Source organism: Lutra lutra, chromosome 1, assembly GCF_902655055.1.
Source record: "Lutra lutra chromosome 1, mLutLut1.2, whole genome shotgun sequence".
Classification (NCBI taxonomy): Eukaryota; Metazoa; Chordata; class Mammalia; order Carnivora; family Mustelidae; genus Lutra; species Lutra lutra.
In genome coordinates this window covers 121,198,481-121,218,120 of record NC_062278.1, presented here as the reverse complement: position 1 = coordinate 121,218,120, position 19,640 = coordinate 121,198,481, and the positions used below count along the sequence as shown (strand labels likewise).

At 46.6% G+C, this 19,640-nt stretch overlaps 1 protein-coding gene across 2 annotated transcripts in view; it reads right to left on the bottom strand.

The window, feature by feature from the left end:
* ITGB5 (integrin subunit beta 5) overlaps positions 1 to 19,640 on the bottom strand; it is a 116,132-nt gene that overhangs the window by 71,100 nt on the left and 25,392 nt on the right. For both annotated transcript variants that reach the window (XM_047734885.1, XM_047734892.1), the window contains exons 4-5: positions 9,784 to 10,033; positions 702 to 870 (exon numbers count right to left, since the gene is read on the bottom strand). In XM_047734885.1, coding sequence (XP_047590841.1) covers positions 702 to 870; positions 9,784 to 10,033 — 419 coding nt within the window. The remainder of the gene's footprint in view (positions 1 to 701; positions 871 to 9,783; positions 10,034 to 19,640) is intronic.

Here is a 19,640-nt window from a genome sequence, read left to right as displayed (position 1 = left end):
GTCCATGTCCTCCCTCTGGATTCATATATCACAGAAAAAGCTGGTGGGGAAAAACAAACAAACAGAAAGGCAACCTAAGACGACATGCAATTCTCCTCTTCAGCTGATTCCTCATACAGCGATCTTTAAGATTTACCAAAACTGGGGACGCCTGGGTGGCTCAGTTGGTTAAGCAGCTGCCTTCGGCTCAGCTCATGATCCCAGCGTCCTGGGATCGAGTCCCACATCGGGCTCCTTGCTCATCAGGGAGCCTGCTTCTCCCTCTGCCTGCCATTCTGTCTGCCTGTGCTTGCTCTCTCTCCCTGACAAATAAATAAAATCTTTAAAAAAAAAAAAAAAGATTTACCAAAACTGGGCCAGAAAGCTCAACAAGCTTCTATGTACAGGGCTTGAACTTTACCTTTTTCCCCTGAAAAGAAGCAGAAGAGCTAAAATATAAACACAGAGCAGCTGTCTTCTGGCAAAGACAGCACCCCATTGCGCAGAGCCACACCCTGACACCGAGACATGCACCAACCCTGCCCCGTCCCTGAGTCCCAGCCGACAGAACTGTTCCGTATCTCCCCACGGGCCCCTGAACTCACCCTCTGATGGAAGAATGGACAGGAACCACAGGCTGGAGTGGCACAAAATCTGCCACCTCCTGCTGGCAGTGCCAACCCCCGCCCACACGTAGGGATGGCACCAGCAAGTAAAGTTACCTTGCAGACAGCCGCCTGGAGAACGGCGTCAAAGCCCCCCTCGGGCGCGTCGCGGTTCCGGGACACCCGCTGTTTGCGGACCTCCTCGTTGAAGCTGTCCACTCTGTCTGTAAGAGGCAGCAGATGGCGGAACCCAAAGGATGGGACGCAGTTTGGGAATAACTTGTAACTGGAGAGAAAGAAAAGGAGAGTCACTTTCTAGCACTGTAAGTAAATCCTGAACGACCAAGCACTCAGTGTGTTCACGGAGCACCTCGAGCAGCCCTAGTCAGTATTCTCCGCTCCTATGGTGTGCCCCCGGGACAGGCAGCATGGAGTGGACAAAGAGAAACAACACGGTTCTTACTCTACAAACATCAAGGCCTAAGCTACAGGCAAGTCGGCATATCCAGGTGGCTCAGGGAACGGAATGGAAAAACGGTTTGAAAAACGTAGCAATAATCACGGTTACTCCACATGGGGGAGCCCTGCCGCGGGCCTTGAAAGATGCAGAGGACCCATGGCACAGGCACCATGCCGCAGGCAGCACAGCAAGGAAGGCTCTTCTGGGCTAGGGATGGTGGGCAAAGCCAAGTGAGAGCAGCCTGAATGGGGGTCTGCTTTGAAGCCAGCTTCCCACATCCCCTCTGCAGCCGCCATGTGCCAAAGCATCGCGGAACCCCTTTGTGACGACCCACGCAGAGACACCACGACATCCCGGGGCACGAGCACATGTCAATGGAACAGGAGTGAATGCATTCTTTCCGCTACTTCGCGTGTTGGTAAACAGTGCAGTGATAAACGATCAGCTCTCCTAAATGCAGCAGAAATCCTTCAGAAACTAACCATCTGCAAATGGAAGGTTAGCTCTGGCAGCTGCGGAAGAGGCAAGCACGGCATCTCGGTGGCAGGTGGGCACTGCCTCTTTCTCCCACAAGACTGGACAGTCTCATCTGCAGTCTACAGTAGAGATCCCCATGTTAGGAGTTAGCTGGACAGTGAGGGGGTCAGGGCCGGGGTCCCCAAGCAAAGAGGGGGTCAGGACAGCGACAGTGAAACAGCACTGATGTCCTGTTTGGCAGCTTAGACAGGACTGCATGGACATTCTACTCTGCAGCCTTTGCAGAAATGACTTCTGCAAACCGTTCTAAAATAAGATAGCTAACCACAACAGCATGCGTCAATATCACGGGCAAGGGGCAGTTAAGACATAAGCCCCCAGATGTCAGCATAAAAAGGACCATCAGCATGTGGACATTAACAGGTAGACAGAAATGTGCCCGAAGCCCTGATTGGCATGACTCAGCACACCCTGAATGCTTAAGAAAGTTCTGCAATTAAAAAAAAAAAAAAAGAAAGTTCTGCAAAAGACCTCCTAAAAACCCTCAAACTCAGGAACTCCGAGGGTCCCCCTCCCTCTCTGGGAGCTTTGTACTTTTGCTCAGTAAACTTGGCTTGGCTGCCCACCACTCTTTGGTCTGCCACGTCATTCTGCGAATTGGCATGACCAAGAACTGTGGGCACTAAGGGGACAGAAAATCCTGTAGCACCAAGTGGCCCCATACCTGGAGGAAGTTAGATTCCGTATCTCCCTGACATAAGAGAGGCCTTACGCTGTTTCACAAATGGATTCTCTAGGGGAGAGGCGGGAGGGGAGAGGGTCCTGGGCACAGAGCAGCACACATGCCAGAGCCCTGTGGCAGGAGAAAACATGGGGAGCCCAAGCACAGGGAGGCCGGGAAAGTGCAAGGCAGGAAATGAGGGTGAGGTAGGCCAAGGGGAGGCTGGGAAGGCAGAATGAAAGAGACCACGCAGGTGTGTGGCCTCTCTCAGAATAAAAGACAGAAAAAAAAACTACTAATGGAGAGGCATGGTAGGAAGGCTTTATAATCCAATTTAAGCTGTGTGCATGGGAAGGGAAACAGGCTTAGCAACTATTAGGGGATCCTGCCTGACTGCCGTCAAGCAGCAGCAGCCAGGGCAGGTCTGGACAGGCTCCCTTTCTCCAAGTGAGAGGCAACCTGTAGCTTTCTAAGAGGCCATTCCATTCTCCCGTGGGACCTGCAGTGCCTGCTCTGTTCACCAGGCCACAACAAATCGGCCCTGGACAGAGTTGACCCCACTGCCAAAATGGCCTTGGCTCTCTCTGGATGGAGGGTGGGAGTTGCCCACTTCCCTATATCTGCCTCCCCTTTGTTTCACTCCCTCCCTCTCCCTCAGTTCACCTAAGACTTGCGCTTTCTAGAACCCAGGCCACTCAAACGTTTTATCCCCATTTCATTCTGCCATGAAGGAAAGGTCATGGAAATGATATTCCCGGCTGGAAGAAGGAAAGGAGTGGAGGTCTCAACAGCAGTTATTACAACTGGACAAATGGACAGATGCAGGGGGAAGTATATATACACCAACTCCCTTCCTCCAAACCACTACACCTCTCTGTGTGGTTCTGGTGCACAACTGGGAGTTCAGGCGCGCATCGTGTGTGTGTGTGTGTGTGTGTGTTGGCTCGGTTCATCAAGTAGGTTGAGGAAAGGGAGGAGAGAAGCAGGACAGTAACTGTCGTTCAGTGAGAAAGCCAGAGAAGCTGTGGAAAGCTCACCAAAGCGAGCCTGGCAATTTTTACCCTTTCCCTTTCATTCCCGCTAGCAACATTAAGTAGATCTATCTTTACCTGGAGAATTACTATTAAATAATTGGGAACTAGACAATGTGTTTGCCAGAGAGAAGTCTTCATGGCAGAGAAATTACTATAATCAAATCAGTCACCTCTTTGTGAGAGGAAAACAGCTTTGTCCCACTGAATGTCTCCCAGTCACTAAAACACAATGTCCTCTGTGACTAGTTATTTAATTTAACCCCTGGAAGGCCTGAGTGAACTGAAGGTCTGGGTGTTTGGGGGCCTAACGCTGAGAAACATTCCAACCCGCACCTTGTGTCTGCCCAGAGAGCCCTGTTTAGGGCCATGTATAGGGAGTTACTAAATTAAGAATCATGAAGCAACTAGGTAAATAAAGTACATAGGCTTAAGTTGCCTGAGGGGAGCACGTACATATGAAAACAGATTGCAATTTAAAGACACTAGATCCAGGCAAATCCAGAAAATAATCCAAAGCTTCAAGACAACATTACGGGATAAGCTGACATGGAAAGAGCTCCCCTCTTACTGTAAATATTTAGAACTGCTGGATAACATAAAATTTGTCAAACTGTCAACACGTAAACGTTAATATGGAAGCTTAGCAGGGAAATCCCAGGTACCAGAAATGAAGGGGAAAAAATCGTTTGACAAATGAGCACGCTTAGGAGATAGGTGGGCCTGGGGCGAGAGCGCAGGCCGAGGAAATCCGGGATGTGTCAGCACCGCGCAGGTGGAGGTCCTAAGGGCCGCGGGTGGGAGTCGAACAGGGACAGATGAAGCCCGGGAACCGGGCTCTCCGCAGAACGCTGAGCGCCACAAAGAGCTGCTCTGTCACCAAAATCAAAGACAAAAATTCCAGCCACTGGCCTGGGAAAGAAGCAAGGAAGAGCCACTCCAGGCCCAGAGCGAGATGAATCACCCACAAAAATTGTTCACTCCAGACCCGAGCAAGTCAGAAGTCACTGTTTTTATGGTGAAGGAATGTCCAACTGAGATGAACAGGAAAACCTGTCCCATGGAGACCCAGAGGATCCCGGCGGCAGCAGGCAGACACCCGACCCGCAAGGATGCAGATGCGCCAGCCGGCACGCCTAGGGTCAAGATGCTCGCGCGGAAAACCAGCGTGGGCGAGGAAGCTGATGGCGAAGGTCCGGACCCCTCAAGAAAAAAGCCACCGGGAAGGAAGGTCCACAAACGCAACAAACAGGAAGAGCTGCTGTTCTAGAAATGGAGGCAACAGAATGATCTGAAGCACGGTAAGACGAGGTACTTCAGACAGCAAAGGAGAGGACAGAATAGATACCAAAAGCTAAAACAGGGTATAAGAAGGAAAAAGAGTCAGAAGGCTCTGGGGGGGAGGGGACCCAGTGTCAAAAACAGAAGTTTGGAAACAGAACCAACTAAAAAATATAGGCAGTGAAATAAAAAACGAATCATCAGTGTACGGATGAAGGAACTGAAGAACAAAATGGTAAACTAGAAGAAATGTCCTATTCTGGAAATTAGTGTTACAAAATGAAGAGGAAGGGGGGGGTCCAAGAGGAAATGTCTACGAAGAGTCAAGAATAAAAACATGTATTCTCAGGCTAAACACGCAGACTAGATTCTGAGCAATGTAAAGAAAAGTCAGTTCAATCTAGACACACTGAAATGTGTATCATTACAGAATAGGAAAAACACAAGAAAATATTAAAAGCCACCAGAGAGAAGGCAAACCATCAGACGGGCAGACTTCTCATCGGCCACAAGATATGCCAGAAGACAACGAAATCATCCCATCAAGGTGGGGAAGGAAGACTGAGCCGTTGGAAGAAATACGGGAAAGGTAAGAAAAAACATAAATGATGAAGGATGAAATGTGTTATCTCAATTGTGCAGATTTTCACATGTATATTTCTGTGTGTGTGTGGTGAGAACATTTAAGATCTACTCTCTTAACTTCTAAGTATACAAGTATGTGTTCCAAGTCTAGTATCGTCAATGATCGTTAACTGTGCTCTACATTTCATCCCCAGAACAAATTCATCTTTTAACTGGAAGTCTGTATCTTTTGACCAAAGTCTCCCTGTTTCCCCCACCTCCCAGATCCCAGCAACCACCAGTCTACTGTTTCTATGAATTTGGCTTTTCTGGATCCCACATATAAATGTGACATGACATATACTTCTTTTCTTTTTTTAAAGATTTATTTTTAGAGAGAGAGAGCAAGCGAGCATGCAAACAAGTTCGGAGTGGGGAAGGGAAGAGGGAGCAAGAGTCTTAAGCAGACTCCCCACAAAACCCAACACAGGACTCGGTCCCACAACCCCAAAATCACAACCTGAGCCGAAACCAAGAGTCAGATGTTCAACCCACTGCACCTCCAGGAGCCCTGAGACATGACACATATTTCAACAACAGCCTGATACCCCTGGCAAAAGAAAATATGTTGGGGACCAGAGATGACACACTACATTCATCTTCAAATCCTGCATCAGTGAAAATGACATGATTTTTCCCAGTGACACTCTTCCTGGTTACTCAGAATAGCAATTAAACAGTTCTTTAATCTGATGATTACATTATACTATGTCTTTTTTTCTTATTATGGCAGCCCTGGTACTACTTACTTCAGTTCTAGCATTTCTAGCACATTCTAAGATGGGAAAGGATGCGTCCAGGACTTTGATCTTTTGGCAGAAATGTCTGGAGCAGGAGGAAGGACAAACCTCAGGAAAGCCACATGAAAATCTGGCTCTCTTGTCGTTGAGGTGTCCCACATAGGTGGTAAGTCCCTCTCTCCTGACTCTATCCTCCCAAAACTTCCTGGGGGCTGCTGCCATTCTCACTCCCACAGAGGAGAGAAACCCAACTAAAGGTGCCACTGGAGCCCAAGAAGAACCCCATGACCTTCCCCCACACACAAGCTGAAGGAAAAGCACAGGCAAGGATCACAGACAGTGTGCCCCGAGCCAGGGATGAAAGCAAACCAGTGAGGTGCGCCAGCTGGGACAGGAGATAGTGTTAGGACAGCAGTAGCCAAGCATGGGGTTCAAGCCAGCACGACCAGACCTCCCCATTGTTCTAGAAAACCTGCAAATTCTGGTTCTTCTTCTTTTGTTTTTTTGTTTTTGTTTTTACAATTTTATTTATCTGGGAGAGTGTGAGCGAGGAGGAGGAGCAAAAGGAGAGGTAAGCAGCCTCTGAGCCGCACCCGGAGCCCGACGCGGGACTCAACGTGGGGCTGGATCCCACTACCACAAGATCATGACCTGAGCTGAAATCAAGAGTCAGATGTTCAACCGAATGAGCCACCCAGGTGCCCCAATCCTGGTTATTCTTGGTTAGACCTTCTATTTCTTTAAATGTTGGTAACTAACTCACAGTGCCATTGAAACTCAGAAAGGCAAACAAAGCACACACGGGCCAGAACAGCCACCTCGCGCTATTCTCCCGCAAGCAGCGGGAATCTCTGAGACCTGGGACCCCACCGCGGTCTACTCCCTGGCCGTGAGGAGATCAATCTCGGCCTGTCTCACTGAGCCACAGAGTGACTCCCTGATGCGGTGTGCAGCTTGGAGAAGAGAGATTTGCCCAACTGGGCCCTGATGTTTCCTTCAAAACTCCCATTCTTCACTAGATTTCCTGTCTTGCAGTCTTTCAGCGTGCCTGTGCTCACTGTGAAGACCTTCACTGTCCACAGCTGGTTCTGCCTTCTAGGCCCAGAGGGGGACTCTGGAAAAGCAGCATGTAACAACCTAGAATATTCGAATGCAGAGTTCCCAGAGCCAGTCCTTCATCCTCTCCAGGCTTCCAATGTAGCATATCTCACAGTGAACGGAGGGTCCTGGGAAAATGACTGTGGAGACACCCCCATCTGTCTGCAGACAGGGCCCACTCAGAGGGCAAAAGTGAAAAAGAAGTAGACAGCATCACTATTCTTGATGAATTGGAAAAAGATTTTTGTTTTTTGTTTTTTTTTAAAGATTTTATTTATTTGGCAGAGAGAGAGAGCGCAAGCAGGGGGAGCAGTAGGTAGAGGGAAATGCAGACTCCTTGGTGAGTAGGGAGCCCAATATGGGGCTCTCTCCCAGGACTCTTGGATCATGACCTGAGCTGAAGGCAGATGCTTAAAGGACTGAGCCCCCCAGGCGCCCTGAAAAGAGTTTTGGTTAAGATGATGTTGTACCTGGTCAGCAGCAAAACTCAACCAGAGGACATCTGGAACTGAGACTCGGCTGAAGGGGTCTTGGAGTCAGGACCAGACTAACAACGCCAGCAGTCACCCGTGGCCAGGAGGAAGCTAAACCCAGCAAATGATGACACGTAGGCCTCTTCGCAGTTAAGGAACTTAGATTCACTTTTGTATTTAAACCTTTTTCTTATTCATTGATTTTCCCACCCCTGTGTCAGTTCCCAAGCCCTAAGGAAAGGTCGAAGGGAGCTTCAAGGAGAGTGCATGGACGGTCCAGAAAGATGAAGAACATCCGTTACCAGCACGAACACCACCGCATGCCGACCACCTAGCCCAGGGCAGGGCTGGGAGCTGCTGAGGCTGCTGAAGATAAGCCGGGGAGTTGGCAGGTTCCAGGGACAGCTCCCTTCCTCCCTGGGGCAGCCAAGTAACCCAAGGATGGAAAATGCCACCGTAAGGCAGAAAGGCCTGGATCCAAGTCCCAGCATGAAGGAGAGCCATCAGGGAAAGCAGCTCAACCCTCACCAGACTTGATACAAGCAAGAAATAAACCCGGATGGTGCTGAGCCATGGGGATGCGGGGGTTGTGTGTCACAGTAGCATCGCCCAACACTGCCCTCGGGCAAGTTCCTTGAGGGTCAGGTGGTCTGGGAATGGGTATTGGCCTTTGGACTGGACTCAGGAGGAGTTTCTGTGCTGTCGTGTGACTTGGATGGGCAAAAGCAAGCACGGTGTCACCAGGACTGCAGACTCTGAAACAGTCTGACTTCACTCACGCTCCAAGTCCCCCCTTACTAGCGGTGTCATCTCGGGTCAGCTGTTTATTCCAAAGTGTCCATGTCCTCATCTGTGAAGCATGCCTCACATCTACCAGAGGGACCTCAAAAGACTCACGAGATTTAAATGAGATGATCCATACAGTGCAAAGCACTTCGTGCGGTGCCTGACACTTGGTAAGAACCTAAGTCTTCACCGTTTCTTGTCTAGTAACGATTCTGGGGACTCACAGCCCAAAGCCTGACTTATGTTGAATGTGGGGATGAGAAAGAAAGAGCTGGAAGTTACCACTCGTTGTCACAGATCACATAATCCTGACATTTCAAGGGAACCATTACAAAACTAGAAACAAACCAACCTAGAGGTTGCCTTAGGGGAGCTGGCGACTGTGACCCCCCCCCCCCCCCCCCCCCCCCCCCGGTCACAAGTACACGACGGAGGAGTCCTAGCCACCAGTCCTGCTTCCTCTTCTTCCTGGGCACAACCAACCTAGCTTCCAGCCTCCTTGTTAGAACTCCCTTCTACCTGATAAGATACAGGCACAGAAGCAGTGAAAGCCACTCAGCCCTGGCCCATAAGCTCCACCTCTGAGCAATCATCCAGACACAGAGACCTTCAAAATCACATGTGGAAGATGAAGAAGTACGGGGCACACAGAGCCTGGGTCCCTGAGACCCTGCTTGGAAGAGAGGTATTCACTGATCAGGAGACCCATTTTTAGGTGGGCAGGAAATAAACTTCTTCTTCTTCTTCTTCTTTTTTTTTTTTTTTTTACCATTTTATTTATTTGACAGAGAGAGCACAAGTATGCACAAGAGGGGGAGCTACACAGGGAGAAAGAGAAGAGGACTCCCCACTGAGCAGGGAGCCTGATGTGAGGCTCAACCTGAGATCATGACCTGATCCAAAGGCAGACGCTTAACCAACTGAGCCACCCAGGCACCCCAGGAGATAAACTTCTACCGTGACATACTTTTGGATTTGTTTGTTGTGGCAGTTAGAAATTCCTGCTCTCAGATAACCTGTCAAATATTTTCTAGTTGGAGTACTTGACTTACATTGGGAAAAAAGTCATACCTTTAAATCACAGCAATTCCATTTCATTTTGTCAATGTGAGTTCTATTTACAGAAACAATAAATAATTCACTTCTCCCCAAGCACCTCAGGCACCCCAAGCAAGAGAAAAGTTTCCACTGTCCTGCCTGCTCTTTCCCTGAACGTCTGGGTGTTCACCTCCTGAGAGCACTATCTTCATCTGGAAAACGGTGCTGTTGTTAGACAGGCAGGACAACGAATGAGCTACGATCATCATACCTCCCTACAGCCTTGCAACCGTTAAAGTCTCCACACACAGTGGGAGCACAGACTGGGTCATCATTGATCAGTTTAAACACTGAAGTCTGCTCCCCCACTGCCCCCATAAGTCCTCCTTAGTCCTTTCTTTGGGATAAGTTTTCCTGTGACTCTGTTCACCCACCCTTAAATACCCAACAGAAGGACAACTGTCACTCACCCGATGCATGGATTGGTCTGGTACCTCGGCGCTGTGTAGGAGAAAGGGGAGATGTTCTTGTCTACAAAAGACCCGAACCCCAACCGGAAATTGCTGGTGAGCTTCCTCATCTCCTCAGCGAGCTTGGTGCCCAGGTTCCGGATGTTGTCCAAGTCATCCTTCATGGACAGGGAGAGGTCCATCAGGTAGTACAGGTCCACAGGATAATCCTCCACCTGTCGAACCTGCAGCTGGAAAGTCGTCTTGTCACCTGTGCCAACAGACAGGCCATGCTCGTTAGAGGTCAGCCAACTTGCTGGGGGCTGAAGGGATGGATTTTGCTTCTAAAGCCGGTCCCCCTTATTTTTCTTTCGCGACTGCATGCCTCTCAGAAGAAATACTGTTCTTGGAAGTGGAGTTATGGTGCTGAAGGGGAAGTTCTAGGTGCTAGGCTCTCTTTCCAAATATTTGGCTCAATAATCTTTTAAAAAAAGATTATTTTTTAAATAAATTTTTTTTATTTTTATTTTAAAATATTTTATTTTATTTTATTTAAATTTAAATTTATTTATTTTATTTAATTTTATTTTAAAATAAAATATTTAAAATATTTTATTTTTAAATAAATCTTTTTTAAAAAAAGATTATTCATTTATTTATTTATTTGACAGAGAGTGATCATAAGTAGGCAGAGAGGAAGGCAGAGAGAGGAAGGGAAGCAGGCTCCCTGATGAGCAAAGAGCCCAGTGCAGGGCTGGATCCCAGGTTCCTGTGATCATGACCTGAGCCTAAGGCAGAGATTTTAACCCACTGAGCCACCCAGGAGCCCCTTGGCTCAGAATTTTTAAGGAAACTCTTTAACAACTAGTCTCCTCAGTGCTGTTCTGTTTTGTCAGCAAAAAAGGGCAGTTGGTGGACAAGGAACCAGCCAATTCCATGGACACAGATTAGGTGACAGTTGCCCACCAACCACACACCAACTTCAGAGAAAGGAGCAGCCAAGTTGCGAACATGGCAGGGAGGAGATTGTAAAGGTGTGAATGAAACAGAAAAGAGGGAATAAACAAAAGGAGGTACAGGCATGAGTGACTAAGAAATAAGATGGGAAGAGAGAGGTACAAGGAAAGGGGGAGTGGGGACACACGATTCCTTAACATACCCCAAAGAGCAAAAATATTTATGCTTCTGTTACTTTTTCTATTTCCCTAGCCACTTATAAACAATAGTATTTAGTTCTTGGGCATATATGACACTTTGGGATATCACAGACATAAGTTATCATCATCAGAAATTATATGTATAAATACAGGAAGACAGATTCCAAATTTAGCACCATCAGAATGAAGGGATAAAAGAGAGAAAAAAAAAAACAAACAGAAACTCTACTATATTTGCCTATCAGCTACAAGAAAGAGAATATAATTTTTGGTTCCACAATAAAAGTCAGAGACAAAAGAGAAGGAGGAAATAATTCAGAGGGAAAGAAACAAAGAGAAAAGCCCATGACAGCCCTCCCAGGGCTTAGAGGAAGGCCCAAGTCAGCACCACAACTAAGGGATTCACGCCAGGATAACGATGCTAAATCATTTCATAGGCTCTCTCAAAACACATCATTTAGAGCCAACTTCCAGAAGCAATCATACCAGATAGTTCTATCTGCCTTCAAGCTAACTCATTTTCAAGGCACCAAGATGTCCTTCAACTCTCTGGGCATGAAAGCTGTACACACGTTTGAAATCTGGACAGACATGCTGTGTTCAGAGGTGCAACAGTGAAGTCGGCCTTTCCTACCCAGAGGGTCCACGCCCGGTCTGTGGGCAGTTACCACCCAGGGAAGCTTGTCTCTCACCTCAAGCGGACCAGCAGCAAGCAGAAGTCCTCTTAAACTTGCAGGACAGGGACCCCAATCCCATGTGCTCCCTCTCCTCCTCCCACCCCAGACAAGCATGTGGCACTAACTAGACCAAAGAGATTCAAAGGACCAAGTTCCAGCTCCGTCCCTTGACCACAGGTGCAACCTGAGCCTCAGTGCCCTTGGGGATACAATGGAAATAACAGTGCAGTCCTGATTAAGGGTATGAAGCGCTCATGTGGAGAACATGTTTTGTAAGCAGCAGAGGCCTGCATAAATGAAGTATAATTATTATAATTACTATTTGTTGCCTGAGTGACAGCACGGAGCCTGCTTCCCTGGACCTGTCTTTGCGTGTACTACTCTAGCTTCCTCAAGACTGACGTAGTTTGGGTTGCCTGTTGATAGAAGCCTATTTTTTTTTTTTTAAGATTTTATTTATTTATTTGACAGACAGAGATCACAAGCAGGTAGAGAGGTAGGCAGAGAGAGAGGAGGAAGCAGGCTCCCCGCTGAGCAGAGAGCCCGATGCGGGGCTCGATCCCAGGACTCCGAGATCATGACCTGAGCCGAAGGCAGTGGCTTAACCCACTGAGCCACCCAGGCGCCCCGATAGAAGCCTATTTTTAAAAACATCAGAATCTGACTCAAGCAGAAGAATGCTGGAGATTTCTCCCAAAATGAATTCTGGACGGCTGCAATGTCTGCCTCCGGTTCCCATCAGAAAGACTGAACAGGGGGCGCCTGGGTGGCTCAGTGGGTTAAAGCCTCTGCCTTCAGCTCAGGTCATGATCCCAGGGTCCTGGGATCAAGCCCCGCATCAGGCTCTCTGCTCCGCAGGGAGCCTGCTTCCCCCTCTCTCTCTGCCTGCCTCTCTGCCTACTTGTGATCTCTGTCAAATTAAAAAAAAAAAAAAAACTGAACAGGTCCCAGCACTGAGCACCCCCCAGACCTGGATGACACAACACGGTGGGGAAGGGGCAGGAGGGAGGAGAACTTGGGGAAGGGGAATGCCTCCTTGGCCTTGGCTTAGGCAGACCACAGACCCCCCAGTGGGCAGAGCCTGTGATGCATGTCTGTTCTGTCCAATCCCATGACCTCTTCAGAGAGGCTTCTGCATTTTCTGTCATCTATGCCCTTCTCCCAAAGTTCCCAACTACATCTTCTTTTATCCAGAATCCACTTTTGTGGACTGTGAGTACAGCACTAACAAGCCCTTTAGGACCAGGAAGTCTGAAACGGGCTTGGACTTGGGGAGGCGCCCATGGGAGGGCAGAAGGTACTAGGCTTGGAGAACGAGAGCTGAGCTGGAATTCAGACCTTGTCACCGAGATTTTGGGAGACTTCAGGCTCCTCTAAATTTGCGTCTCAGTTTCTAGATGGGTAAAATGGGAGGATGTTAATTACTGTGGGGATCAAACAAGACAACGTATCCTGACATCATACAAATGCCTCTACTCCAGGAAGACTTCCACCTGGGTTCTCCCCAGAAGTCAGTTATTAAAGCAACTTCCTGTAGGGATAAAAAGCAAGACGGAAAATTCTGCCAGAAACTTGAGTGTGAACGGCTATAGCTTTGGGCATTACATTTAACTCCACATTTTCCAGAAAGTGAAACAAGGTGGGACCACGCGTCTGTGTGTGCTCAGCAGCCATCTACTCTGAAGTGAGAAAGCTCTTGGCATCAAATTCTAAGAGAAACTGATTCAGAGAATCAGTTTGATTCTCAGAATCAAACTCAGAGAAACTGAAAAACACACACACCCCTCCCCATTCAGGGGCTGCCAATGTTAAACAAAAAGTATTTCTCCCAGTTTTCCAGAAAGGGGAGGGTATAAGAAGGAGGGTGTTATCATTAGCGTTGGGAATGAGGGTTTACTGCTACCTCAGCTATCCCTGATTTTAGATGCTACAAATTTCTCAGGGGGCCATGGCAAGAACGGGATGTTCTGTCAGCAGATTTCGGAGGGGCCGACATTCTTGGACCAAGTCTCAGTGTGAGTGTTAAGTGTGGGAGTTAAGCAGCAGTGCCCCAGCCCCGCTACGAGCAAGGTCAGCAGACTGAAGGAGAGGCCGCCGCCATGTACAGAGAGAAAGTCTGCAACCCACTTTCCATCTCTGGACACACTTCCAGAACCAGGCACGCTCAGCCACTCTCCAGCAGTCCAGCCAGCTACACGGTTCTGCACCACTCAATACATGTCACCTCCACGTGTCCAGCAAAGAGCAGAGCCCTTGTCACCTTCACTGGCAGCAGCGGGCCAGCGCCCGCTTCCAGTTCTCCTACTGCAGGCATGTACCAGCCAACCACCTGAAATGTACTTTTAAAGTTTGTTCTCTCTCTATGCCCTCCCTTCAATCAAAAGTGAAGAGAGAGGGACGCCTGGGTGGCTCAGTGAGTTAAGCCTCTGCCTTCGGCTCAGGTCATGGTCTCAGGGTCCTGGGATTGAGCCCCACATGGGGCTCTCTGCCCAGTGGGGAGCCTGGCTTCCCCCTCTCTCTCTGCCTGCCTCTCTGCCTACTTGTGTTCTCTCTCTCTGTGTCAAATAAATAAATAAAATCTTAAAAAAAAAAAAAAAACTAAAAAAAAAAAAGTGGAGAGAGAGTCAGGGCACCTGGATGCCTTAGTCGGTTGGCCAAGCCTTGATTTAGGCAGGGGTCATGATCTCGGGGTGGTGAAATCAAGCCCCACATGGAGCTCCCCACTCAGCAGAAGAGTCTGCTTGAGGATTCTCTCCTTCTCCCTCTGCTCCTCCCCCCAAATAAACAAATAAACAAATCTTAAAAAAAAAAAAAAAAAAAAGTGAGGAGAGAGTGAAGGAGGGAATTCCACCAAGAACTTCTGGTATTTTTAAGACTGATTTTTGTCCAAACATTCAGACAAAGTAGTATTCCAACCGATAAAGATGCTTGCCGTGCCCAAATAAATTGAAGTAGTTTTTGATTGCTCAGAATTACCTTTCTGAGCCAAAAACTGAAAGCAGCAGCAGCACATTAAAATCCACTATTTTGGGGCGCCTGGGTGGCTCAGTGGGTTAAAGCCTCTGCCTTCGGCTCAGGTCATGATCCCGGAGTCCTGGGATCGAGCCCCGCATCCAGCTCTCTGCTCAGCAGGGAGCCTGCTTCCTCCTCTCTCTGCCTGCCTCTCTGCCTACTTGTGATCTCTCTCTGTGTGTCAAATAAATAAATAAAAAATCTTTAAAAAAAAATCCACTATATTACAACAGAAACCACAGCTCAACAGGGAATTAGGGCCCAGGTGTACACCTTAGGACCATCATCTAGCTCTGCTGTTTACTGTAGTGGAAGGTAATTAGTATCCCAGAATTAAATCCAGACCTAGAACAAAAGAATTGCCTCCCTGGTCTAGGACAAGGCTGGTGTGCCCTACTGTATCCCGCTCCTCACTGCAGAATTCTGACTCTGGACGGATGGAACGAAGGAAGGAACCAGGTGAAGACACAACTGGCCTCTACCAGTGTCTGCCCCAAAGAGGGTTCTCACCAGGGCTCAAACAGGCTTGACCCTGATCCTTGGACTTGGAGCCTTCAGGACCCTGAGAGAGAAATTTCTGTTGCTTATAAGCCCTCAGTCTATGGGTACTTATTAGAGTAGCCCAAATGGACTAAGACTGGGTTTGTTTTGTTTGTTTTGTTTTCCAAGGGAAGTAGGAACTAGGAATGCCAGGTCTGGGGTTGTAGACTGCAAGCGTCCTGCTGTGTCCCCAAATGGCTGAAGGGAGGAGGGAGCTCTCTGGGGTCTGTTTATAATTCACGGCACTAATCCCATTCATGAGAGCTCTACCCTCATGACCTAATCACCTCCCAAAGACCCTGGACCTCCTGATACCATCACACTGGGGGTCAGGATTGCAATTTATAAATGTTCCGGGGAAGGCACAAACACGGTATGTTAGCCAACCTCTCTTATCCTGCCTCCATCAGGTCTTTCTTAGATTTTATAATAAAGAATGCATTCTGTCGAGTCTGGGTGGCAGAAGCAACACCTAAGTGAGGTAACCGGCACCTCAAAGTAGGGCCAGGGAGGAGCGGGATAAAAAGCAGCACATAGGGCGCCTGGGTGGCTCAGTGGGTTAAAGCCTCTGCCTTCAGCTCAGGTCATGATCCCAGGGTCCTGGGATCGAGTCCCGCATCGGGCTGTCTGCTCAGCAGGGAGCCTGCTTCCCTTCCTCTCTCTCTGCCTGCCTCTCTGCCTACTTGTGATCTCTGTCTGTCAAATAAATAAATAAAATCTTAAAAAAAATGCTTAAAAAAAAAAAAAGGCAGCACATACAAGGGCTGGGAAAAGGGCTCAAAAGCAACCCGTCCCCTAGGTTAGTTAACAGGGCTGTACCAGTGTCAATTTCCCGGTTTGAGTAATGCACTTTGCTTATGTAACATTACCAGGGAAAGTCAGGAGGGGTATACAAGAACACGATTACTTTTGCAACTTCTTGTGAGCCCACGATTATTTCAGATTAAAACACTTAATATGAAAATATAAAGCTACTAGTCAATGAACTAAAGGATCAAGGAAAATTAATGACGTAAGTAAACTCTTTCTAACTGTCCCAATGCTTCAAAACCACCACTAGCCTTTTATTCACCATTTCAATAAGCTTTATTCCAAAGCTTGTATCCTTTGTTAAGAATTTTTTTAAGATTGTTTTCCTGACATACAGTTTCCAGGATTGGAAACAAAATGGAAAACATGATCCTGTGTTTATACAAAATCCTGCTTAAAGTTGGCAGTTCCTCAAAAGTTAAACATAGAATTACCATATGACCCAGCAATTCTACTCCTAGTTATATACTCAAGATTATTGGAAACACATGTCCACACAAAAACTTGGGCATGAATGTTCACAGTAGCATTAGTCATGATTGCCCCAAAGTGAAAACAGCCCCAATAGTCATCAGCAAAAATGCGGCATATCTATACATACACAAAGGAATATTATTTGGCCATAAAAAGGAAGTCTTGGTAAGTGTTACAACATCAATGAATCCTGAAGACACTCTGCAGAGTGAAAGAAGCCAGACATAACCATGGAAATAGAAAGTAGATTAGTGGTTGCCTAGGACTGAAAGTGGCCAGGAAGGAAAAGATAAGGAGTGACTGTTAATGTATATAGGGTTTCTTTCTGAGGTGAGGAAAATGTTCTGGAATGAGACAATGGTGATGACTGCACAATATTGCAAATATATTAAAACCACAGAATTATTTACTTAAAAATGGTGACTTGGGGCTCCTAGCTGGCTTAGTAGGAAGACCACATAACTCTTGATTTCAGGATCATGAGTTTGAGCCCCACACTGGATATAGAGATCACTAGAAAAATAAATAAACCTTAAAAAATAAAATTGTTTTTTAAAAATAAAAATAATAAATAAAAATAAAATGATGACTTCTATGGGATGTGAGTCACATCTAAAGAAAGAAAGAAAGAAAGCAAGCAAGAAAGAAAATCAAAACAAAAGTTCCACATAGAGGAAAATCAATCTCTTTTCCCCAGGCTTATCCTGGAATAATAACTTCGCTTTCTTTAAGTATCACTCATATTATGTTGAGGCTTATCATTGATTAGTCATTAGTATAAGGCTGGCAAAGTGTTACATTTCACTCAACAAGTATCTATTATGAGGTATAGGGGAGCAGGGTCAGGGAAGAGACAAAAAAGGATTTCTAGAAATCAATAATGGAAAAACCAACCCCTAGATCTGAAGCCTTCTGCAGAGTCAGGGGTAACTACCTTGAGGTTGACTATGCATTTGGTAAACCGACGCTGTTAACTGCAACGTAACATTCTCTTCCCCAAATAAATATCTGGGGTCTCTTAAAATATTAAAATTTTCAAGATTTTAAGAGGTTTCATTGGCTTCAGGTGACAAACAGATTCATTTGACAAAGAGATTCACAAGACTCTAGACCTTTAGGAATTCCTATTTTCATCAGATCTCCTCCAAGTCTTCAGCTCTACAAACATCCTCACAGTTTGGGTATATTTTAACTGGGCAGCCAACATCTCCATCACCCTGACCTTCCAGAAACTGGCTCTCTTATCACACCTTCCACACAAACAGAGAACTCACACACAGCACCCATATCATGATTTTATATAAAAATAGGATCATATTGGGCTTAAACACTGGACTCAGTCAGTTAAGCTTCTGCCTTCAGCTCAGGTCATGATCCCAGGGTCCTGGTCACCAGGTCCCGCCTCCGGCTCCTTGCTCAGCAGGGAGCCTGCTTCTCCCTCTGCCCCTCCCCCCAACCCCGTCTGTGCTCTCAAGTTTTCTCTCTCTCTTGCAAAAATAGATAAAATCTTTAAAATATATACCATTAAAAAAAAAAATAGGACCATGCTTTCCATTTTATTTCCAATACCAGAAACTATATCACAATGTTTAGCAGGAAAGGTGACTATACTATGACTTATAAAATTAGCAACTTGAACTAATCCCATAATCATCCCTGGCAATCCGGTAGTTTGTGCCTCTCTGTCCAGCAGAGCCACTTACACCCGTTTTTTTGTTTATTTCCAAGACTATTCAATAGGCAAAAGGAAACCTTTCTTATATATATGATGACTCAGAGCTCTTTCCAACAACCACCACAGGCATATCAAAATAAGGCTGATTTCTTCTTCATAAGTGAACATGCATTAAATTTTAGGCATAAATCAATATTGTGCATACGTCTAATGCCGGAAGAACTTGGCCCAAGGAGGCTGCCTTCACTTCCTTAGCTCCTTGTTGGAGGCTGTTTAAAGAGTCCCCTGGTAAATCAAATCAAACAACAGTCTCTGCCTCACGTGTGACTGTGACCTTCATTCTGATTCTAAGTAGAATTCAAACTGTGGCCTATTTGACTTGGTGTCACCTCCAGCTCCTTCCTAAACTAAATCCACCCTAAAGGATAAGGATTTGCCACCCTGAAGGAATGTATTTCTCAGAAAATCAGAGGCGCTGAGAGCAATTCTAAATGAGGAGTTTCAAAAATGTTAAGTTAAAAACCTCTGCTGACGATGACTGAAACTATAAACTTGGTTGGCGGTGTGAATTTTGGTCTTTGTTAATGATTAAGTGAGAATAGTGTATGATTACACATACAATGTGAACGTATGAAAATTTTGAACATGTGAATAGAGACAGGTCTAGTAAAAATGAAAAGCAACATTGCATGAAAGTGGATGATCTCTCAAGACTTTAAGTTATTATTACACTGTAATTAAATACAAAAGAAGAAACATCATTCACTTTAATTGATAGCTACTCTCATCCCACACAATGCTCCAATACCTTAATCATCTGCCACAACTCCCACATCCCCCTCTAGGTCACAGCCTCTGACCCCAGGCCAGTCTTCATGGATGAAGAGGAGTTATCTTAACCTAGAGGACATCAGCAAGCAGCTGCCCACAGAGAGGCTCAGCTGACTCTTCTCTACCCAGTCACACAGCTTTGCAGGGGCTCTGCCCTCTCTCAGCGTGGGAGCTCACCAAACAACAAGGCTAAGTGTCATTACAGTGGACCATTTATAAAAAATAGCAGCCTCAACTAATCCCTTCGCTAATCCCTGGCCATCTAGTAGCTTGTGCCTCTCTGTACAGCACGGCCAGGAACACCTCCTTTTGTTTCTTAATTCTTTTTTTTTTTATTTTTTTTATTTAAAAAAAAATTTTTTAATATGTTATTTATTTATTTGATAGAGAGAAAGATCACAAGTAGGCAGAGAGGCAGGCAGAGAGAACGGGGGGTGGAGGGGGGAGGAAGCAGGCTCCCCACTGAGCAGAGAGCCCGATGCGGGGCTCCATCCCAGGACCCTGAGATTATGACCTGAGCCGAAGGCAGAGGCTGAACCCACTGAGCCACCCAGGTGCCGCCTTGTTTCTTATTTCCAAGACAATTCAATAAGCAGAATAAAACATTTTTTTTAAGATTTTATTTATTTATTTGACAGAGAGAGATCACAAGTAGAGAGGCAGGCAGAGAGAGAGGGGGAAGCAGGCTCCCCGCTGAGCAGA